The 23896-nt window shown below is 37.7% G+C and overlaps 1 protein-coding gene across 6 annotated transcripts in view; it reads right to left on the bottom strand.

Annotated features, from left to right (window-relative positions):
• The window catches only part of sash1a (SAM and SH3 domain containing 1a), a 498818-nt gene extending 475394 nt beyond the window's left edge, over positions 1-23424 (bottom strand). For 3 of the 6 annotated variants that reach the window (XR_015935367.1, XM_088625126.1, XM_088625125.1), the window contains exon 1: positions 21623-23424. Coding sequence is in view for 5 of the 6 variants with exons in the window: in XM_088625126.1 (XP_088481252.1) it covers positions 21623-22126 (504 nt within the window). In the remaining variant the exon portion in view is untranslated. The remainder of the gene's footprint in view (positions 1-21622) is intronic. The other 3 variants (XM_088625133.1, XM_088625129.1, XM_088625130.1) reach the window with 2 other exon arrangements.
• Positions 23425-23896: the final 472 nt, after the last annotated feature.

Below are 23896 nucleotides of genomic sequence, written 5' to 3' on the forward strand. Positions count from 1 at the left end.
CTGTGTTATTACAATAATAGAATTAAATATACAGTAAATAATTTCCTTTCAATACAGTGCAATTTATGACTCTCTAGTAAGAATTTCTGTTACTTCCTATTTCCGCCAACAGTTTCTAAGGACAAAACCACTGTTTGTCCACCTGCAACTGGATGCTCACATCAAAGTAAACTGTCGCATTTTAAAAGATGTGAGGCACGGTTGCACAGTGGTTAGTATTGCTGTTTCGCAGTGGCGGGGCCTTTTTCAATTCCTGGGGTGCTGTCTGGGTAGGGTTTTTTGTGGTCTCCCCATGTTTGCACGGGTTTCCTACAGGTCCAAAGTCATACTGGTACAATAATAGATTTCTGGGAAAACTGTCCCCAGTGTTACTAAAAAAGGCAAACCTTGAATGTTTGAGTTTGACCCCTTGGTTTTAGATTGTTCACAAAATGCTCACATACTGTATCTATAACAACTCTATTCTTTAAATACTTTAAATTAATTGAGCATTTTTAACGTGTATACAGATAGACCTTCATTCTAGACCAAAATGCAAGATTTTATGCAATTCTTTTGTGAAAAAATATAAAAGCTTAACAGTACAATGTCAAAGTACACACATTCTACACTAACCACCAAAAAGGCAAATGATATACACACACAAACCAAACTACTGTAATAAAGATGGATTAAACAGTTCTTTATACTGCATGTTCATACTGTATGTATAGTAAGTGAAGAAGTCAAAAAGTAGACAGGATGTTTTCAGTATAGTAACACATCTACACACATGGTTGCTCCCCTAAAGAAGAAGACATAAAGGAAGTAGTTCCACAACATGGCAAGGAACACACACAGAGCACAGGTTACAGTGCATTTAGGAGTTAGATTTTGTTATAGTACATCACCTATTTCACAGAGTTCACACCATCAGACCTGTTAGGCCCAGTGATGAAATTGGAAAGCTACCTGAAGCTGGATGTTCAGCTATGACAAAGAGGCTCAGGGATCAAATAAAATCCAGGAAGGTATCCATGAACTTATGAAATTATGACAAACTTGTGTGTCGATGTGCAAGAGGAATACAGCTATGCTGAAAAATAAATACAGCAGTTGTCAACACTTCCATAGTTCCAGGTTTTCAGACAATATTATTTTAAAGAGGGAGAAACCTGATTTTGGTAGCACGAAACAAGTATATTCTTGCTTATCCAATGAAATTAATGTACTTCTTCCAGTCATCTTCATATCTCAAAAAAACTATATTTTGCTACCCAGGGCTCAAATGATTCTACCCATCAGTAAAGTTATAACCATTTCCATTCCTTCAGCAGATTTTGTTTAAAGGGCTGATATTTCTCCGTATTTTATATAAATTATAACCTAGTGCCAATGTTATCTGCTCCTAAGGACAAATATAAAGCTATTTTGGTATGTTGCCCTCAGAACAAACCATCAGCAATCTGCAGTTCTTAATCAACTCTTGCTGCTAAATCACTGCTTTGCTAACAACTTTACAAAGAGGTTTAAAGGCACCTGACAGTTTTCATAGTGTATCTAAAGGACCCATGTTCTCTGGTATTTATTTTCACACAAAGCTTCTTAAAAACTGTTTGCCTAACAGTTTTGATTTTAATTGTTTTTATTTTAAGAACTAAATTACAGTTGTGGGAAAGTGCCTTAATTTGCAATAAAAGCTGGCTTTAAGTGCTTATGAATCAAGAGACAGATCTGTGGCAAAAGACTACACTATCTCAAGGGAAATAAAATACTAGTAGATTCTTTCTCAGTGAAGACTTTTGGGCTTATTTTAACAGGTCTCATGTCATATGTACAGTATCATTTTCAGGACTCCTATGAGTATGCACACTCCACGTGGTGTACTGGCTTTGGTGCTTTGGACTATGCAGATCAATCACTAGAAGTTCCTGAGACACTGCTTTAAATCTGTGGTCTCACCGCACAGGCTACATTTTTGCATGTAGTTTAATCCTTACAGACTGTTTTCCAACTAGTCTCTAATTTTTGGTTTTAAAGCAGTCTATACTTTATTTTTAAAGTTATTTAAAAATAAAATTGGTTATAATTTTCAAAGTAAAAAAAAACTTCCAACTTGCACTCTTTTTGGCATTTTGTCTTATCTGTCACTTAACACTTTTAACCAGTTAAATATACTTTCCAAAGAGAAAACTATAACCATTCTTGATGATGATTTACAATTTTTCAAAGAAAAAAATATATTCTTAGTATTATTAACCAAAAGAAAATCAGTAACTTAAAGAAAACAGTGTGAAAGAACAAATATTGGGTAGAGTGTTTTAGAAGCAAAATATCTGTGTTCATATTAATTTAACTCTAATGGTAGCACTTAAGATCTAAGTTATGGAACAAGTAATACTGTAGGTTTATTTCATGCTGAAAAGAGAAGAGAGAAAACACTTCAGGTGTAAGCAAGAAGGCTTCACAGCTGAAACATTGTGTTTTCCCTCTTCTCTTTTCAGCATGGAATAAACCTATTACCTGTTCCTTTGCAGACTACAAATGCTGAAGCAGCTACCCACTGTCACGCCCTCTGCAGCTAGAGGGAGCTCCTACTCTGTCCTGTCCCTTGTTTCCTGTGCTTTGCTCTCCTTCCGGTGTCTCTCTCTCTGGGGCTATATATTTCTGGGTCACTTATTCTCCTGCGCACAGCATTGACGTTCGGATGTCCTGAGACCTGCCTAGCATCCAGGTTGCCCCACGTCCGCTGCCTGAGGCCATTGGTTTCTATACGACTCCTGAACTGGTGAGCCCAAGCTTTTTCCCCGTTCCGCCGCTATGCATATGGGTCTTTTTCCGCTCTCCTGTCTCTCTGCGGTTTGTCCCTTCCAACATCCGTGACACCCACCTGAACTAGATCTAGGTTATACTGTATAACTGTAAAAAGCTTTACTAACTACAAAATGTTATGTCATATAAAAATGTCCTTCATTTTTATATTACAAAGCTGCCCTATCGGAGATTATGATAATTCCTTACATTTTCATCTGAAATGGTCCAAAAGTTAAATATAGGAAGTCCCTTCTTCAGATCAGATGGAGATGTGCAAAATTAGTTCACTTAATCTAATTAAAGGGGAATTTGGGGACTGTATAGTCACAGAGGGGGAATTAAGCAAGGACACCAGGGTCCACACCCTTACTTTTGCACAAAGTTTCATGGTGTCAGAATGGGGCTGATAGCGGCAACGGGGCAACCCCTTACAACATGGTGTGATGACAACAACCTCACCCTCAACGTCCGCAAAACCAAGGAGCTGATCGTTGATTTCAGGAAACTGCAAACCAGACATGCCCCTATCCACATCAATGGGACTTAAGTGGAAAGGGTCAGTAACTTTAAATTCCTTGGCGTCCATATCACCGAGGACCTCACATGGTCTCTCAACACCACCTGTCTGATCAAGAAAGCGCAACAGCGCCTGTACTTCCTAAAACGGTTGAAGAAGGCTAGGATATGTCCCCAGATCCTCACTAACTTTTACAGATGCACTACAGAAAGCACACTGACAGGCTGCATCACAGTGTGGTATGGCAACTGCAGTGCTGCTGACCGTAAAGCCCTACAGCAGGTGGTGAAAACTGCCCAGTCCATCACTGGGGTTGCCCTCCCATCTATCCAGGACATTTATGACAGACGGTGGTTGAGGAAAGCTCTAAGCATCATCAAAGACCCCACACACCCCAGCTACAGACTTTATGATCTTTTACCATCTGGAAAATGGTAACAGAGCATTCGGGCCCGGACTACCAGACTCAGAGACAGTTTTTACCCCCGCACTATCAAACTATTAAACTCCCAGCCTCTCTCACTCTCACCTCACCTCTCACCTATGATCTGAACCTCACAGTGCCTTCTTTATTACCAAAAACCCAAACACACATTGAAAATCTACCTCTACCATACATGTCAAAAGCTCACTCCCCATGATTTCTATCCCTTTATTTCATTCTGTTCATGCATATTTTTGCACATAACCTGTTACCTTTTTGTTGTTTTGCACATTGCCTGTTGCTGTTTTTTGCACATTGCCTGTTGCTGTTTTTTTGCACACTGCCTGTTGTCTCTGTCTTTCTTTTGTTATACAATTGTATTGTTATTGTTGTTGTTTTTTTCTTGTACTACTTATGTCCGAGAGCTAGCTAAATAGCATTTCGTTATACCATATACCTGTATATGAGTATAATGACAATAAACTTGAACTTGAACTTGATAGGGTGAATGGATCCTGTGCAGGACTCAGGAGACAGAGAAAAACACTAAGCCGAATCGCCAAGGTAGCAACAAAAACCAGGAAGCAGGTGAGTAGGTCAGAACACGGAGAGGCAACGAAGAAGCAACAATCCAAATCACAAGGTGAAGAACGAATCCAGGAAGCAGGCGAGTAGGTCAGAACACAGAGGTACAATGAGGAAGCAGCAATCCAAATCACAAGGCGAAGTTGAAGAAGAGAAGCAGGCAAGGAGATCAAATACCGAAGTAAAGCAAGAGAATAACGCGCACTTGGGAGCTCGATGAGAATCTGCAATAGTGAGCAGGGAAATGAGGAAAAAGGAGAACTAAAATAGGGATGGGAGTGAACGGTGATTGGCATATTACTTGCGGCGTGAGCGTTTGTTAAAGGGTGTGCTCGTGGGAATGTAAGAAGGTACAGAGATGCGAGTGGAATGCGTAACAGTACCCCCCCTCAGGGTCGGCTCCTGACAACCCACTAGCCAGAGTGGGATGGGTGTGAAGGAAGTCTCGAATTAGGTTTTGATCCATCGGGTGCCCAAGGTTTTATTCAAAGTATAGGTGGGAGAGCCATCTATTAGTCGGGGGGGGAAGGCAGATGAGGTTGATGTCCAGAAAGTGGGGATCTGTGGTAAGGCTTCAGGAGGGACACATGGAAGGTGGGGTGAATCCTGAGGGTGGGAGGGAGTGCAAGGCGGTACAAGACGGGTGTAACACGGGAGAGTACCTGAAGGGCCCAATGAAGCGAGGACCCAACCTGCGGGACGGTTGCTGGAGGCAGGGAATGTTCTTGGACGAAAGCCAGATGAATTGGCCTCAACGTAGACGGGGAAAGGGGCATCAGAGTCTATCAGCGTAGGTCTTCTGTCTCTGAGAGGTCTTAAGCAGAGCAGTCCTGGCCTTCTTCTAAAGTTCCGGGAGGGGGAAAAAATATGCCCGAACACCAGGGACATCTGAGTCAGGAATGGTGTCGGGAAAGAGCGAGGGTTGATAGCCCAGTGAACAGAGAAATGGAGACATGTCAGTGGAGGAGGTGTATAGAGAATTGTGGGCATATTCAGCCCAGGGGAGAAGGGAGGCCCAGTTATCATGGGCAGTGGAGACGTACGACCTGAGGTAAGTCAGCAGGTCCTGCTTAATCCTTTCTGCCTGGTCGTTGGTTTCGGGATGGTTACCAGAAGTGAGGGAGGAGGATGCCCCTATGATCCGGCAGAAAACCTTCCAAAATTTAGATATGAACTATAATAATAATAATAATAATGTTTCTTTATTAGCCCTATACAATACAATTTCTTGCATTAGGAATGCGTCTTTTCGCATACCCCAGCTTTTCTCCAGGGAGACACAGACACAGAGACAGGGAGAGAAGCTTGGGGTCAGAGCGCAGGGTCTGCCATTGTACGGCGCCCCTGGAGCAGTTGGGGTTAAGGGCCTTGCTCAGGGGCCCAACGGAGTAGGATTCCTCTGCTGGCCGCGGGATTTGAACCGGCAACCTTCCGGTCACAGGCGCAGATCCTTAGCCACAGAGCCACCGCTCCGCTGAAAACCCCTGTCAGAAACAATATCCTTATTTATTTAGAATCATTCACCAAATCGGACTGTAATATACAATGGATATAAAAAGTCTATACACCCTTATTGAAATTGCAGGTTTTTGTAATATAAATCCAGAAATCAAGATAAATCATGTCAGATATTTTTCCATCTTTAATGTGACCTTGCAACCAACAAAATTCAAGAGAAAATAAATAGATAATTATTAGGAAAAATAATTTAAATTAAAAAACCTACAACACCCTGGTTGCATAAGTGTGCATACCCTTTTTTAATGGGGGCTGTAGCTGTGTTCAGAGTTAACCAATCACATTCAAAATCATGTCCAAAGGTAAGTAGCATACACCTGCCATCAATGAAAGTGATTCTGATTAACCCCACATAAAAATCAGCCGTTCCTGTAGGATTTCCTTAAAACTTTAATGATTGCATCTTACTGGGATAGCCATCTACTGGATCTTATTGTTGAAAAGTACCGATCAGGAGAGGGGTATAAAAGAATATCAAAGGCATTGAATGTACCATGGAGCACTGTGAAGACTATCATCAATAAGTGGAGAAAATGTGGCACCACAGGGAATTTGACAAGATCAGGACAACCCTCCAAAGTTGATGACAGGACAAGGAGAAAACTAATCAGGGAGGCTACCAAGAGGCCTACAGCAACATTAAAGGAGCTGTAGGAATTTCTGGCAGGTATTGGTTACTCCTTGCATGTGACAACAATGTCCTGTATTCTGCACACATCTGCTTCTCTTCAGCTGGGACAGGGGCTCTATTCAAGATAGATGGGATAATGACTAGCTCCAAATATCAAGATATTTTGGCACAAAACCTGCTGGCCTTCAGAAAGCTGAAGATGAAGAGGAATTTCACCTCCAACATGATAAAGACCCAAAGCACACATCCAAGTCAACCAAGAAATGGCTTCAGAAAAGGAAGATCAAAGTCTTGGAATGGCCCAGTCAGAGCCCAGACCTCAATCCCACAGAAAACCTGTGGAATGACCTAAAGAGGGCGGTGCACTGGAGATTCCCTGGCAATATGAAGGAGCTTGAACATTTTTTGCAGGGAAGAGTGAGACAAAATTGCAAAGTCCAGGTGTGCAAAGTTGATAGAGACTTATTCACAAAGACTTACTGCTGTAATAAATGCAAAAGGTGCTTCCACAAAGTATAAGTTGGGGGCGGGGGGGAACACATTAAAGATGGAAAAATGTCTGACATGATGTATCTTGATTTCTGGCTTTACATCACAAAAACTTGGAATTTCAATAAGGATGTGTAGACTTTTTATATCCACTGTACATGTAGTATGTTACAAATACACACTGTACTAGTGAGATCTCATTTAGAATAACAAGTACTATTTTGGTCAATAACATACAAGAAAGATATTGCTAGTCTAGCACAAGTGGATATTACATGAAAGTGCATTTCAAACAGCTTTTACATGCTGAACTGTAACCATCACACCTGCTTGATCACAGAGGCTCTGTAACCATCACGCCTGCTTGATCACAGAGGCCTTCCCCCCCTGTACTTACCCCCAAACGGTGAATGTTTACCCAAATGGTAAATGTTTACACTAAACTCCTGATGACAAAAGAAGGTTTCTATTTCCTTCGGTTACATCAAAGACAGGAGGGAGGAGGAGGGGGGGGAAACGTGTATATATAAGTTCTGTAGGACCATATCCACTTGGAGCTACGATAGGTACTATAACTATTTTGGTGCTTATTGTGGTTCCTTGTATGCATACAATAAAGCTTGGCTGGACGAACGAACACTTCAGGCTCGAATTTCTTGGTTTCTATACTCCTGAGGCTGAATAAGAAGCTTGGCTCAATTTGCTGCTGGAAAAAAAACGTTATGCTTGGATCTACCTACTCTTAGCTCTTGCTCAGATTATCACACTTTAACTTTAGGTGGCTTAATACACTCTTGAACATACTGTAGGGTGTAGTTCTATCTTGATTCTCATCAGGCATGAGATTCAACATGTTAAATTAATTTTTCACCAGTGCCAAATCTCTGAGAGTTTAACTGATTTAGTGCTTATGCAAGAGCCACTTAAGTGTACCTGGGTCAATTATGAGTGACTGTGATAGGAATCAAAATGATGCCAAAAACATTCAATCAGCATCCAACTTCTATATATTTTATCTTTCTAAAGACACATGCATATACTGTATAAGAGAAAAGGGATAGGTTTGGTTTTCATCCTCAGTTTACAGTATATTTTTGGTAGATTAATTATTACAATAAATATAATGTTAATACAAAATTGTTGACAATTTAAGTTAGCCTTCCCACCAATTCTTCATACACAGACCCACGCTCTATAATCCAAACTTTCATTCATCATATAGTTCACTTCATCTCCAAACAGGCTCCATAAGGGAATGCCATAAATGTTCAGCAACCCTAGTTCTGGTGAACTCTGATCTAGTAGGATTTTTAAGCAGACAATAAAGCACCAATTTCTAAAGGCTTGTTACAATTTAATTATAATCAATTAAGTAAATTATTTGTTACCTTAAGTTAAAGATCATTTGGAACTTAATCTCCATCAGCCCTCAAGAACTCAAGTTCTCTTAATTGAATAAACTACATGCTTAATTAATTAATAACTTGTCTTCTCAAGCTTTAGGAACACTTCATCTACAGTATATGGTTTTCTCTTTATGACTCATTTGGACTCCCTTTGTGTACAATGTTCAGGGTCTTGTCTAGCTTCCCTTATATATTGTAAATGTCAGCGTAATGAGATTTACCAACATTGATCCAGAAGACATATAGTGGGAGACGTACAGTAAAGCAGATTTAGGGGATAATGAGCTCAACTCTTTGTTTTTGAGAAACTGTTGTGCCAAGATTAAAGGTAAAGTTTTAAAATAAGCACACACTGATAACATACTCATCCCAACTACACACCCAGGTTTGCGGAGTTGAAGCTATAAACACAACTGTTTAATGTAATTAATATTTCAAAATACGATCAAAGCAAATTATGTCACTTGCAATGGGGAAAATATATTAAAGGTCAACAGTGTAAGAAAACAGCATTCAAATGACCGATATACTGCACTGTAAATGGTGGGATTTTAAATTCAATGCTTGTTGCAACATACAGTATAATGTTTACAAAATTATCTGTGAGCTTGATTTCAATTAAGAGAGACAAAAATATAAGGGAATCATCAATACTGTATCTGAGGTCAGACTTTCTGGTTGCTGAAAATGTTCTGTTTGAATTTATTTGTCCAGGGTATAATAGGAATATCAGGTGCAAAGAAAGGTATGCGATCTGTCAAAGCAAAATATCTTAGATCGTATCTAGAGAAACCATGCTGTTCTAAATTGCTGCTTATAGAGCAATTAACAACAAAAGCCACTTAGATTGCAGTCATTACTACCTCAGCTATTTCAAATATCAATTTGTCTCCTTTAGCGTTGACAGAAATTACAGGTCTAAATTAACTTACAACTGACCACAGAGGCTTTATACAATATGTAAACAATTTCTAAAAATTGCAAATAGAACACTTTGGCTTACTTTAGAATCTTAAATATGCTTGTTTACTTAAAAATGCATACTGTAAATACTGTGTTTTTAGGGGATATGTGCACTTTGCCTTCCTGTAAATATTAAAACCTTCATACGTTTAGCAATAAACACAAACTTTTCACTTTTGATCACCTGTTAACATTTAATACCTTTTCAACATATAATACAATCATGGTTTTGAAGCATGATGTAACTATCTACAACCTCTCTGGTTCAACTTATCAATTGTTCTTGAATTTTACCTCAACTTACCCTGTAAAAACAACCTACTGTACAGTAGGTGACCTTTCCTGAATTCATCCATTTCAAATATACTGTAAGTCTGGAAGAAGGTAACATGATTTTAGTTCCATTCCCTATAATAAAGCTTAACATTCTTTAAAAGGGTTGCTGCAAGGCTGTTATGGAGGATCCTTCGTCCATACTAGCAGTTTATAGCTGTTATAGTTATACTGTAGCTGCTTTCTAGTTTAATATGCTATTGTAAGAATTTCTCAACTCAAATTGAGGTCAGCTCCTTCTGTTCAATTGCAATTCCACCTCAATTCAATGTGGTCCATTTCAATTCCAATTCCACTCATACATATCCCATTCCAGTTCCGCAACTGAACTGCAATTGATTGATCATTGTAAGATTGCGTAGGATCCTGGCAGGATGCTAGCCGAATCCTGCGATGATCCTCTAGGTGTCATTATTAAAATGATTTAAACTTTTATCCAGAGCAACTTACTATTGGTTGTTTTATATACTGTACATAAATTAGTATCCATTTATACAGCTGAGTTTGTTTAAGCAATCTCTGTGAAGTGTGGCAGCAGTGACTCCATATAGAGATTTCAACCCACAATCCTCCCGCAGAGCTAACCACTAAGCCACAGCTCCCAATATGCAGTCCTTGTAAGACCCTAGTGATTGATCTGTACAGGATTCAGTGGTAGAAACTGAGCATAAAGGATGCTGTATATGATTCTACAGGTTCTTGGAGTATTGCACCCCAGGTCAGGCTTTGTACTGTTTTGCTTTGTAAATTAGACTACTGCTGTGCAAGACCGAATAGAAGAGATGGCCAATTCTGTAGTAAGTGGTCGTGGACTACCAGCTCCGTTGAAAATGGAGTTTCTTATGTTCACTCCTTTTAAAATATTTTAGATGGCTGGGTGTTCATTAAAATACAAAAGAACCTGATCAACACTTATAAGTTGCAAGATGCATCTAAACTGTGCAGTAAGAGCTCCTGTTAGACCACATGGATGTGAAGGCACTGGCATTAACGTCTTCATCTGGAGTTTCATTTGAAGTTTGTGCCAGTGCTTCAGTCTGTCTGTCATTCCCTCTTACAATCTGGAGGTGCTGACCTGTATTGCCTTGGTATATTTTAAAAAAGATTTTCCACCCTAGTTTTGTCCCATTTGGTGAATAAACCATCAGAGATTTAATTTAATTGAGACCAGAATTGCAACAGTTGTGCTGAAACAGCTTCATACTAAGCTAATTGTATTAGCAGAATGGCTATAACTGAAACTGAAATTTATTTACCTATTTCTATAAACTGTACATTAATTTCCTATGTAATTATTTATTTCCCTAAAGTGGTAGAAATACAGCTTGACAGGTGACAGGTAAAGTGAACTAATAAAATGATGCTTTTATAATACCATTTCATACCGTAAATAAAAACTACAGACATGCAGTATACTGCTTTATATTCTATTGGACCACATTTGTACCCGTCTGGGTTCTGTTCGACCATAAAGTGACTGCCTCAAGTGTATGTCTCAATCGATAAAAGTGGATTTCCTTCCAAATATGAAACAAAATTCAGGTAAAAAAACAAAAGTACCATGTTGTATGTCGTACTTGTCTGGCTGCAGAGGGCGCTCCTTCTCTGTCCTGTCTCCAATTTCCGGGTCTTTGCTGTCCTTCCGGTGTTTCTCTCTCTCTGGGGCTATATATTTCCAGGTCTTTCAGTCTGCCTTGGCTCAGCATTGACGTTCGGATGTCCTGAGACCCGCCTAGCACCAGGTCGCCCCACATCCGCTACCTGAGGGCATAGGTTTCTATACGGCATTCCCTGAACAGCTGAGCCTGGGCTAACCCCCGTCTCGCCGCTACGCATAAGGTCTATTCGCTCTCCTGCCGTTCTACGGTTCGTTCCAACATCTGTGACAGTACTATGACCATGTCAAGCAGATGTATAAAATCATCTTGTTCATGTATATCATTGTCTTTATTACTGGTGAAAAATAAGCATTCCATGGAAGAACAGTAACAAAAGCTAAATAGAATGGTTCACATTTGCAAACATACACACAATCTCATTTCTCTAGTTAAATTCCTTTCTAAATCTAAACTGAATGCTTTTATTGTGCATGAGCAAAAGTTGTTTTCATATTGTATATTTGAAATATTATAATTCTGTAATAGAGAAAACAAAAAACATTATTTGTACACAATATTAAATATTTTTCTTGCAAATGTGGAAGCAAACAATAATGCCTCCTTTAAACTTCTTATTAAATGACAATTTTCCTTTGTTTTGAGAAACATGCTAAGGGTGTGTAGCCATTAACTGCTATGCTACTCAGAGGCCTGAGTTATGCATGGTGTAGAAGCAAGACGTGAAGGCATTTGCATTTTTGGACAAGGATTACTGATATGCAGAGTTAGGATCCTAAGAGACCAACAGGATCTTATAAGCACTCTTCTAGAATCCCATAAGATCTTTTCAGATCTTGCATCAGAACCTATTTTAGGATCCTACTGGATCTTCCAGGATCTTATATATGCTCATCTTATAGACTTGTTCCACTGCTACACTGAACACAACAATCTGACTTAATTATACATTTTCACTCAAGAGAGAGAAAAATTGTGCTGAACCTCATTTATATGGAAATGAAGAAAATTCGCCACCTTGAATACAAAAATGCATTATTGACATGACTGTTGAATCACTTTTCAGTAATCCCTGCTTCAGCCTGTTGTGAAGGAAACAAGTAATGTATGAGCAGGCTAGCATCTGGAGGGTTATTTATTATCTTTCAGGATAAGAATTCTGATGAGTTTTGGACATGCTTAACCTTCATTCCAAATGCGTGAATTATAAAGAAGTGCTCCTGTATTTCACTATTGAAGAGAAGTAGACATACAGTATAACACAATATCTTCACAAAATGATAAAATATAGAAATGAAATTTAAAAATAAGAACTAAATAAGGCATTAATAGCACTTTATAAACTTTTCAAAGTAAAAAACTATAGGCTAACAGACCTATATATTACTCTGAAAAGGAAAGTACTGAATAATCACAAAAGCGACTCTCACTGTTATGAAGAAGAACACAGGAACAGAATGCTATTCAGAAAATAGAAAATCGATTAATTTTAGTAATTACTGCATAAATCGAGGCTTTCTTACATTGTATATGAAGAGTATATACTGTATAAATAATACTATGGTGTCTCATGGAAAAAAATAATTGAAAACAATAAACTCTATTATACAGTATATGTACAGAAAATAATGCTCCAATCCTCTCAGCTTTAAGTGGGCAGCAGCATTGCTGGGGGGTAATCCCAGCTGTGGAACAGCCTCCCAGCCAACCAGCATCCCAGCAGGGGAGTCACGTGTTTTCTTGTCCAGTTAATGTTACAGAAATAATTCATTTATAATTACTATATCATATATAGGCCCACAGCAATAATATCTGTATTAATGCAATCATATTAGCTCAAATATGTCTGTTGAAAAAACAAATCATTTGAGGAGTGTTGCAAAATATTTACAAATAAAAGTGCATTACTTTACTGTCTAAACAATAACGTTCATTAATTATTTATGGTCAGAATCTCCATTTTACATCCAAGATGACAGAAGGATGCTTCAGAACACTGCAGCAGGATTCTCAAGTGTGTCCTTCTCCTGACAACTGCAGCTTTAAGCATCTTAGGAAAAAGACACACTGTAACTGATCTGCCATAATCAATCCACAAAAAACAGAGGTTCTGTAGTAGTCAACATACTGTATGAGTTGTACAGTACTTTAGCAAGGGATGAACACAGCTAATATACAACTTCTGAGAGTCACTTCAGTATTTTATCATTTCTGCTAAAATGCTGTATTGCGAGTGCATAATCAATTGTTTTTTTTGTCTATTCCTCAATCAAAGTGATGCCTTTCTACACAGAACATAAAAGCCTTGCAGAATACAATGGTTCTGGACACAATACGGTAGTTTATTTCAGGGTTCAATTCCAATAGTCGGAAAACAAGCAAATTCCTTGAAGCACATTTGCTCTACAGTTCTACTGTATATAGGATGCTTGCAATTGTTAAAAAGACTTTTAAGTGTATTTATCAAATATTCATATGTGAATATACAGTAATGTACAGTGTAAGTACTTTCCAATTTAATATCCAACATGTAAAAATAGAGCGCCACATGCAAGGGAACATACTGTAAATCCGGTTGTAATGATGAGGCTTCTTTACTGTTTCTTTACACCTGCAGGAGAACCTGCAGGAGACATTGGAAGAAAATGTACTGTGTACAAGTAACATGATTTTTAATTGCATTGTAATTTCCTATTTCTTTCAATTTCAAATCTATTTAAAATAATGTACAACTGTTTTACATTGGTCTTAATGGTTAATAACTTTCTTGTGACTTTTTTTAATGCAATAAACAGCTTGCTGAAAGAAAAACCTGCTACTCAGCCACAGTTACTATAAGAAAATGATGACTTTTAGTTTTAGGGTTTAAGGTGTTACATAGTGAATTGAAATTGTAGATGAAATACAATGTCAGAATCTTAGTAAAAAAAAAGCAGATAGCACTCGGGGTATAATGTTACTGAATCTAGGCCAGAACGTGTAATGTTGCTTGTTCCTAAGAAAACAAATGTATCGTTTACAAGGATTACCTCACTATCCAAACTGATTGCTGCTGGCGTGACTTACATCAAAAGTTGGTTTCTACCAACTTTACAGAGAATGTACAAAAAGAAACACAGGCTGAACAAAACAAACGGCCTATAAAGTTCTTTAGTAATTGAGAGAATAAAACCATATGTGTTTATATACAGTACACTACTGATCCCCACAAAATCATTATGAGACAGCTTACCACAATGAACATCATTTATACATTACTGTAGATATCCCAGATGCTACATAATTGAAAGCTGTGCATCCAATCAAAGTAAAATGAATTTAATTTTGTTTATTGTTTGAAGTGATTAAAGTTAAAATCAGTGATGCAGCGTATCAGTTAGAAAGTACCTAGTAACTATTTCACTGGTGACCCCCTATTGATCTCCTTCTCCTGTTTTGATGTAGCTCATTTCTAATTCCAAGGACAGAGAAAGACAATCAACCTTTATTACTCAAGCAGTGTGCTTGAGCTCCAATGTTTTAGATTGGAATTTTCACAAGTTCTGTGCTTTAGAACTTATAACCGTTGAACTACACCGAATGCTGTACAAGAAGGAATTGTGAAGTTTCACTATTTCACATACAGCTCAGGCTTTGAACTACTGAGTATTCTTCAGCTTCGACTTTGTATAAAACATTAGCTTGTAAACACAGAACTACATGTACAGTAACTCTTTTGGGAGCTAATGATGTGTTTTGCCAGATACTTTTACATTAATTGGCGAAAAAATTACCTTCTCCCTGATGTGTTCAAACAACCAAAAGAGTGAAGATTTTAGAAATTTTAGAAACAAAACTGAAGAGGGGACAAAGGAGGGAATTACAATTTGCTGTAACAAAAGATAATTTGTTTGGAGTCTTTTCTGCATTTTACATTACATTATGCTTATTTCCTAGAAAAAGAATGTTGTTGAGTTTTAGTATAACAAATGATGACTATTTATACAATGAAAAATATAGAACATTCGGTATAAAAATTTATATTTCAACAGAATATTTGACCTTAGGACCAGGTAAAACCAGGACACAATAATATAAAACTGTATTCTCAAAGGAAACCCTCTAAAACTGAAACGGGGATAATAATGCTATGAAAAAAACACAAGGAGCATAAACTCTGACGCTACATCCTGCTTTTAATGTCTCTCTGGATAATACCCAGGATTAAGAGAAAAAAAAGCCAAGCACAAGCCATCTGTTGTTAAATACATCCAAAGACATACTTGATAAATGTATGAAATAACATATTCCCAGTACAAACCAGACCAAACGAGAACCAATGAGAATTATGACTCTCAGTCACATACTGTAGGTCTTCAATGCAATGTGAACCATAAACATAAAAAATCATAAACAAAGCTGAAAAGTAGCTAAACCTGCAATTTATTGAAGTTTCAAAGAAGCTAACCCCTAATATTATGCATTTTCAAAACTTGTGAAGAATGATATTGGCATGGAAGACTGCCATGTTCTTTTGGTGTGGGGGGCGGTGTCTAGGAGGAAGGATACCCTATTGCTGCCAACACAGACCTCATTTAGGCTGCTTGCTTTTCTACACTACATTGTTTGAGTTTGTCCTATTGTACTAAAATATATTTTGTTTTCAACTTCTTGATACAGGAACTTAAAAGAACCTTACATTAGCAGCTAGTTTTCATTAAGAATTTATTAAGAGAAGTATGAAGCTGTGAGTGTGATAGATTCATGAAAGTTCAAGTCATACTGTAGAGGGGGGAATGCTTCTTTTCTCTCATTTGTTTTTAAACAAAAAAAAGTCAAGTGGAAGCTTACTTGTGAAAAAAAAATTGAAAGCAGTGTGAATTGTGGGCATTAACAGTGATTCATCTCTTTTGTACAGCTTTTGAATAGCCCCGTCTTGACAAGAAAATCGCTGAAAACTAGACTTGGTCAGCTGGGATTTCTTCTTTCATCTTCCACAGTAAACTGTGTCATCAATTCTTTGACTTCAGTCCAAACACAACATCTAATCTGATTTAAAAAATCCCATCTTTAAAGCAATGTAGAAAAATAAGCACTTTTGTGATTTTACAGTAATCATCTTTTAGTTGATGACATTAGATGCAGTTTTGATCAAGATTTTAGCATTAGGAAACTGATAGGCTCTTCCTAACTCTAGATTAGTTTAGGGCAAGGATTAAGGATTCCCTGTCTCTACTAGTTTTTATTCCATCTGAACTGAAGATTATTACTGGCTGATTGAAATTAACTATTTTCCTAGAAAAAGAACATACTTTAGGCATAGGTTTTAAAAACTGTTTTCAAGTCCTTTTTGCAAGGCCTTGGTTCCAGGAATAGAAAGGCTGTGTGTGCACTGTTGTCAAAACATTTTGCAAACACAACCCAGTGTATTCAACCGAATAGTACAGTCTGGTCTCAACTTAAGAAATGTTGGAATTATACTGTATTAAAGGTACATTTTATCAAGCAAATATTGCAGATATGGTCAGTTGAAAGTGTTAAGTGTTAAGGTCAGCTAAAAGTGTTGTTAAACACAGGTCGCAATAGAGCTGTCTGTTATACATGGTGTTCTGTTATGGGTGGTTCTGATATATGTTCTGGTATCACCTTATACAAACATATATTTGTGTTGACAAAATGGCAAATGGCCTTCTTACGCTCATAATTAGCTCTTATAAAACTACATTGTAAATAGGCATAACTAGAAGCTGCATCTCAAACAAGATAAATCAGCACCGCCAGAAGTGTAAAGGATCACAGTGGTCCTAAGAGTAAATCTTTTTAACCACAGTTTGTGTTATTTACAGTACTTCACTTCTGTTTAGTTAGGTATAACTGATTTCTTTACTGATTAATAAATAATACAACATGACAAAAGGTAATAGATAAGATAAACTTCACAAAGAAGGGAGTTCTACTTTGAGAATTGAGGATAGTGGTTGTCTTCACATTTGCTCATTATTTCACACTCCTGGCTTGGCTTCATTGCATGAAATTCCGCTTTGCTATTGGCGAAGCTGTTACTCTGTTACTTTCTATATTATATGAGGATCTAATATTATAGTCAATCAACAGTAAATATGTAATGGCTAAATAATGTATAGGACTAATGTATAACTGCTTCTAAAGAAATGTCCCAAAAGTGATAGGCTTTTTAAGTCAGCTGAAAGAAGTACACTTAAAAATGAATGAGGGACCATTTTGATTAGTCTGATTTCCCAGGCCTTCAGAACAACAATGCAGAGAGATGAGTGGAAGCTGGTTAAGTGTGTAAGGACGGGAGTCATAAATTTAAATCTCCTGTATTGAGGAAATATTTAGGTAAATTACCTTATCTCCTTTTTTATTATTATAACATAACATTATTTGTAGCATTGCTTACATTAGTAGAATTCTGTATCTCACAGATATGGCAGCTCTAACTTTAAACAGTGTACAGTACATGATTAAAAGGGGCAGTTTTGAATAATAAGTTACAGTCACTTTGAGCCCATCATATTCTGTACAAGTAAAACCTGACTCATAAAATTTAAGTATTTGATTGACATTTAAGCTTGAGATTTGTTTAATTCAAGCCACTAAAACAATTCAATAAATCATGTTTTCATCCTCAGTACACTCAATACACCTCAATACCATTATGAAAGCTAGAAATTAATCATTATGCAATCTTTATTTTGCTAGCCTTTTTTCTGTACAAAAAATATAAATTACAAAGCATCATTATTAGTGTTTATTAAACCAAAACACACCTGCAGGGCTTTAATGTAATTACCACTTTTACAATAAAATAGTTTGCAGATCAAAAGTTTTTACCAGGGACAACAAGCAATTCTAGGACCTCAAGCTATTCTCATGCAAATGTTATTAAACCTCACAAGAAAATTCGTGACTTCAAGCTGAGAGATCGGGATCAGCTTCAGAAGCTGCATGTGACATACAGTAACTTTTTGCCAATGTTATGTCTTTATGTGGGTGGCATGGTGATGCAGTGGTTAGCATTGCTGCCTCGCAGTGTTGGAACCCTGTATTCAATTCCAGACGTGAGGTGGTATCTGCGTAGAGTTTGTACTGTATGTTCTCCCCATGTTGACGTGAGTTTCCCCTGGGTACTCCAGTTTCCTCCCACAGTCCAAAAACATACTGGTAGGTATTATTGCTTCTGTGCAAATTTGGTTGTTAGTGTGTTAGTATGTGAGCATGTACTTGTCTGCATCTGTGTGTGCCCTGTAATGGACTAGTGTCTTGTTCAGGGTGTACCCAATCTTGTACCCATTGCTTATTGGAATATGCCCCGGGTCCCCGGCACCCTGAAACCGGATAAAGCAGTTAGAAAATGGATGGATGGATGACTTAATGTCATTGACCTGCTTAGAAAAGACACCTTTCTTTATCACAAAACTGCAGAAAAGCTTTATAGACAACTTAATTTAGGAGAAATGGTGGAAGGGGGGTCTTTAAGTGAGTTTTGATTGCTGTTAATAAAAGTACAAAAATAAATCTAAAAATATTCCAAATGCAATACACAGATAATGTAAGCCACTATTGAATAACATTGCTCTCTTTAATTGATGACAGTGACAAAAAATAACTGACAATATTTGCTGAAAATACTGTATTTTGCACAGGTGTGTAAATTATGATTTTATTATGCAGAAATGTTAACGGCAACTTATTGTACTCTTAGCTCTTCTTTGATAAATAATGAGAATTAGTGCTTTGCCAGATATTGGAAAAAATACCACTGCTAATTTAGATCCTACAAGCATCTGCTAAAAGTAATTGCTCGTATTCCTATGACATACTGTATAGCACAGCATGCTTGATGTAATCTTTAATATTGCAGTTACAGGAATGACAAAACACATCATCCCTCACTCTCTGATCGCACCAGTACAGTAGGTCACTTCAAATTAATTAACATAGCGTAAATCATTCCCAACACAGAAAATCATTAAACTAATTAAGGTATCCTTCTTACTTATTGATTGTCAGATCCACCACAAACAGCCTCCTCTGTCTTGAATCCCTAGTGTCTACTAGGTCTTTATCCATGCTGTTCTTTCTCTAAAGGCCCACTGCCTCTGTGTGTGTTGCAGGCACTAGCAAAGAATTTTTAATCTGGTCAGTATAGTGCGCTGTATTTACATCATAGATAAGCTGACTCATGTTTAAAGGAAATAACCTGTGGGGAGGCATTAGGCCTTGTTAAGCTGTAGGCACAAAGACAATGTACTGTATTTGCAGTTGCTGGCCAAGTCTTCATAAGCAACAGGTCAAACAGACAACCTTATATGGAAATGTAGTCAGTAAAAGACAAGGAAGTTAATCAGCTATCCTCTTCTGAAGCATCTAATGGATCTGGTTTTGTATACAGTATTAATACATTTCTTTCCATCATTTACATTCCAGGGTTAAAATACTACTAAACCTGGACAAATGCCATGATGACACAAATTTCTGCTAAACAGATTGCTGCTAAATGTCGTCACACACAATATATTAAAGTAAAACCATATGCACAGTCCTGGAATGTGTGCAGTTTCACACTACCTTGGTGTACTCCGCATTATTTTCAGAATAAACCATTGTTTACTTGAATCCTATTTTTTTCTTTTGAAACCTTAGTATCCCTTATTCAGAAAATATTAAAAATCACACACCCGAACATATTTACTTCTTTATGTGTAGAGTACTGAAGTTACACCTAAAAAATGTCTGTAATAAAGACTATACTTATAGTACTAAATAATAAGGTAATACGATTTCAGTTAAACACTAAAGCCATGTCAGCGCAACCTGTCCACTGATCCTTAAACCTTTACATTGAACGTAAAGTGAAGGTCTTCTGTAACCCAACAATATCCATTGAAATGTTAATGTTTAAAAAGCTCTATACTGTCAAAAAAGTGTCACGATAATTTAATTTAGGAAAATCCGGTGGATAGGGTACACTACTATATGTGCTCTTTACTGTAATGCAGTTACACTTAGAGCCTCTTTCCAAAAATAACAGGATTCTAAAGTCAAAGGCATCCGGCAGCGTTCTAAGGTGCACTGTCATTTCAAACACGTGCTAACAAAAATTCCAGTACAGATACAGTAACTCAATTTGCAATTGTAAAGGAAAGTGATGATATTTCATAATTGTTAAAATGCAAATAAAACCCCAAACATAATAAATCCAGGACCGGGTCATTTTAATCGAAACACCCAGACTGGCACCGCTCTCTATTTTCACAGAGATCCCGCTAATGTTGAACAGAAACACCATTTTAAGCAAAACGACATGAAGCCATACTAAATGTAATGCTACGCCTTCCAGCAATTTGTTCAAATACGAGAACGATTTCCGGCTGCGGTCACTGGTCCAAGAAACTGTCTGGACCAGGTTGATGATTAATCCCATGTTGGGAGGTTGGTTTTGTTTAGTCATTCACTCAAGCCAGACACTACCACAGTATCCATAAAATAACGCACAAAAAGCAGACTTTTCGCATTATTTATATTCAACTTCAAAAAGATTAAAGCTGTTTTTAATTCAGTAGGGCCATAAGCAAAACGTTTTGCAGAGCACATCTGGAGAATAATGTGCGTAATATAAGAAGAGGGGTGTTGATTTGTTGGTTTAGGCACCAAAGGTATCGCAACAGTGGAACAGTGTAATTGTATTGCAACATTAACGGGTAGTTAAACAGATCTGTATAGGCAATACCGAATTCGAGATTTGCCCGCCAATATTTTAAATTACTCAAGATTAGTGGCAATTTCACTCTTTGAAACGATTATTAATTTTTAAGGATGTTAAGAAAAATCCACATAACGTACATATACAGTACAATACACTCATTGCACTATTCAAATCGGTACTGTTATCTCAAGAGTAGTTTCCACTCAGAACCTTAGAATTCCACTAGTGATTATGAAAAGTTTTCCTTTAGACTATACCGAACAATATCAATGTACATTTACAACTTTTAATATTATATAGAGATTTTACATATTACTGCAATTCCCAGTAAATTACAATACTTGGAACAGCATCCCTGTCAGCACTTGCCTATAGTCACAAACTTATTTCGCTCCGAGACGCACCTCCTACCTCCACCCACAGTCAAGCCGTTCCCAGTGCTTTTCTGCAGACTACATACTGTAGATTTGCTACCTACAGTACATGTTTGTATTTGCCTAAAAATTAAACCTTATTAAATGAACATTAAATATCATACTTAAATGACATTACATAAACATACCGCCAATAGCAAATCCTGGTATAAAACTCGAAGAAAGAAAACTATAAAATGAGATATGAAACCCATAAATTCATACCTTGTTAGAATAGGGCGGCTTACTGAGGTTAATTCCATCTCTGATGAGTTTATCCCTAATCATGATCTTCAATTTTAGTTTGGGGTAAGTTACAAGTTCTTTACAAGGGCCAAGGTGCTGGTTTCGGCTCGTGCCCAGATACCCTTGGTTCTTCCCGGCCCGCTCACCGCTAGGTTCGGTCCACGACTTGGACCCCCTGAGTTTGGTCTCGTATTGCTCCACCATGTGGCTGGTGTAAATCTCTGCAGTGGGGGGCATCGGCTCCAGAGTAAAGTACAGACCGGTGGCAGTTTCTTTTTCTTCCTCTTTCAGCCTCCGCACTGCATCGTGTATTCTTTGCCTGTGGTGAGGAATGAAGACTCCGATAGCATCCAGATCGGGGTCCCCTATCTGTTTACAAACTTCCAGGTCATCGTAACCATTATCCACAAAAGACTCCACATACTGACAAAGCTGGAGGGTCTTCAGCCACTCGTATACAATGTTGGGGCCGGTGTTCATCATTTTGAGATGAAAAAAAAAACTGGATTTCCAATGTACCTGTTTATGCTATTCCTGAACGTATATTATTCCAAAATCAACAAAGACTGAGATGTGCATACAAAAACATTTTAAAAAGTAGCCTTGTTTTCAAAATTCTACTGTATTAAACCAGAAATACACCTGGCAGGAGTCCGCTTACAAACGTCGCGCCATCATCTTCTGTTTTGTTGTCTCCCCCTAAATTTTCGAAATGTAGCTAAAGGTAATTTCAATTCGCTGTTTTATAAATCCCAAATGTAGTATCACCTTTGAGGAAGACAGTTTTCCTTTTGTAAAAGTACATTCAGCTCAAACCGTGTCACCAAAGATGAAGAATTTCAATCCAATTGGAATCCGTTACTGCTCTCCAGGTTTGTTAATATTATCAACGGGTATTCGGTTTTGACAAAAGGAGTGAAGACCATCTCACCGTCACAGTAATGCTTGGCTCAACAATTGGTGCATTTACCGTGAACTTACTTCACAGTTACAAATTACAAATATCCGGAGGTAATCGCAATGTGTTTCTCCTTTAACGTTCCTCGGGATTAAACGTTTTGTTTAAACGTTTCTTATTTTATTGTAGAGCTGATGTAAAAAAAGGTATCTCGTGTCGTTATTTGCACCAGTAGTTCCACATCCTGGTTAGACACCAAGCATCTGATTCAAACTAACGAGATGACAGAAGTTGCCCGCCGATTCCGATTTATTTTGTCGAAATGAATATTCTTGTGTGCTCTTCCTTGTTGTTCTTTCCTCCTACATTGAGTGGGGCAGGTTATTCTACACTGACCAATTCAGAAAGCACTGCTTGTCTCGTTTATTTTCAATAAATTATTACGCTCTTGTACATCCCTCTCTCCTTGTCTACAGTATATTATACACACAAACGCTACGGGAATTCTAACACCCAGCGCCCAAGCGGCTTTTTGCTATGCTCGCTCCAAATCCCGGTCACATTTCTAGCAATATAAAGCTGCTAGTTGTTCTTTCCTCTTGTGACTACTCTTTCCACGTTCGTTGACAATTTCCATCCTTTTTTTTAAAGCAGAACCTACTGTATCTTCTGCTCTTAATATTAAAGCGTAGCTTACATTTCAAGTACCGTAGGGTACAAGAGCTATCATGCAACCCCGAAACGTCAAATTAAAACATTCCCGCTCGTTGCAAACTTTTTCTTTGGGTAACACTGATTATGTATTCAATTTCTCCCTTTTGTCTGAGAAGCGAATTTACTTGCTGTCGCAAAAGAAACGGCTTTCCCTTGCTCTCTCTAGTTTGAAGTTGCTTCTTTCTGTGCTCTGGTCTTTCTGTAAGCTAGGAAAATGCTTATACTGTAGGTTGTGTTGGTTATTAGACTCTAGCGCCCTCTGCATTTAACTGCGGGAAAATAGTGTTTGAAGCTAAGAAACTGGGGTAGCTTTCTATTATGACTCGTATTGCTGAGGTACATTGGGATATACCAGCAAAAGTCTGATATTTTAATTGTTTAGACAATATTTTAAAAATACACATCATAATGCATACCTATACATAATTCGTCGCCATATTCAGTTCTGGTCGTGTTACAGTACTGTACACGTACTGTATCACTCACACCCCCCCCTTGCAAGTATTGAATTACTTTACATAATACTATTCTTCATAGCCATTGATTTTGTTGCAAAGTCAGCTTCCACTTCCACTTAGTGCCAGCTGCTGTTCATATGACCATGTATATGTGACATACAAAGACATCTAAAGGGACTAACC

This window comes from Lepisosteus platostomus, chromosome 3 (genome assembly GCF_059453375.1).
Source record: "Lepisosteus platostomus isolate fLepPlt1 chromosome 3, fLepPlt1.hap1, whole genome shotgun sequence".
Classification (NCBI taxonomy): domain Eukaryota; kingdom Metazoa; phylum Chordata; class Actinopteri; order Semionotiformes; family Lepisosteidae; genus Lepisosteus; species Lepisosteus platostomus.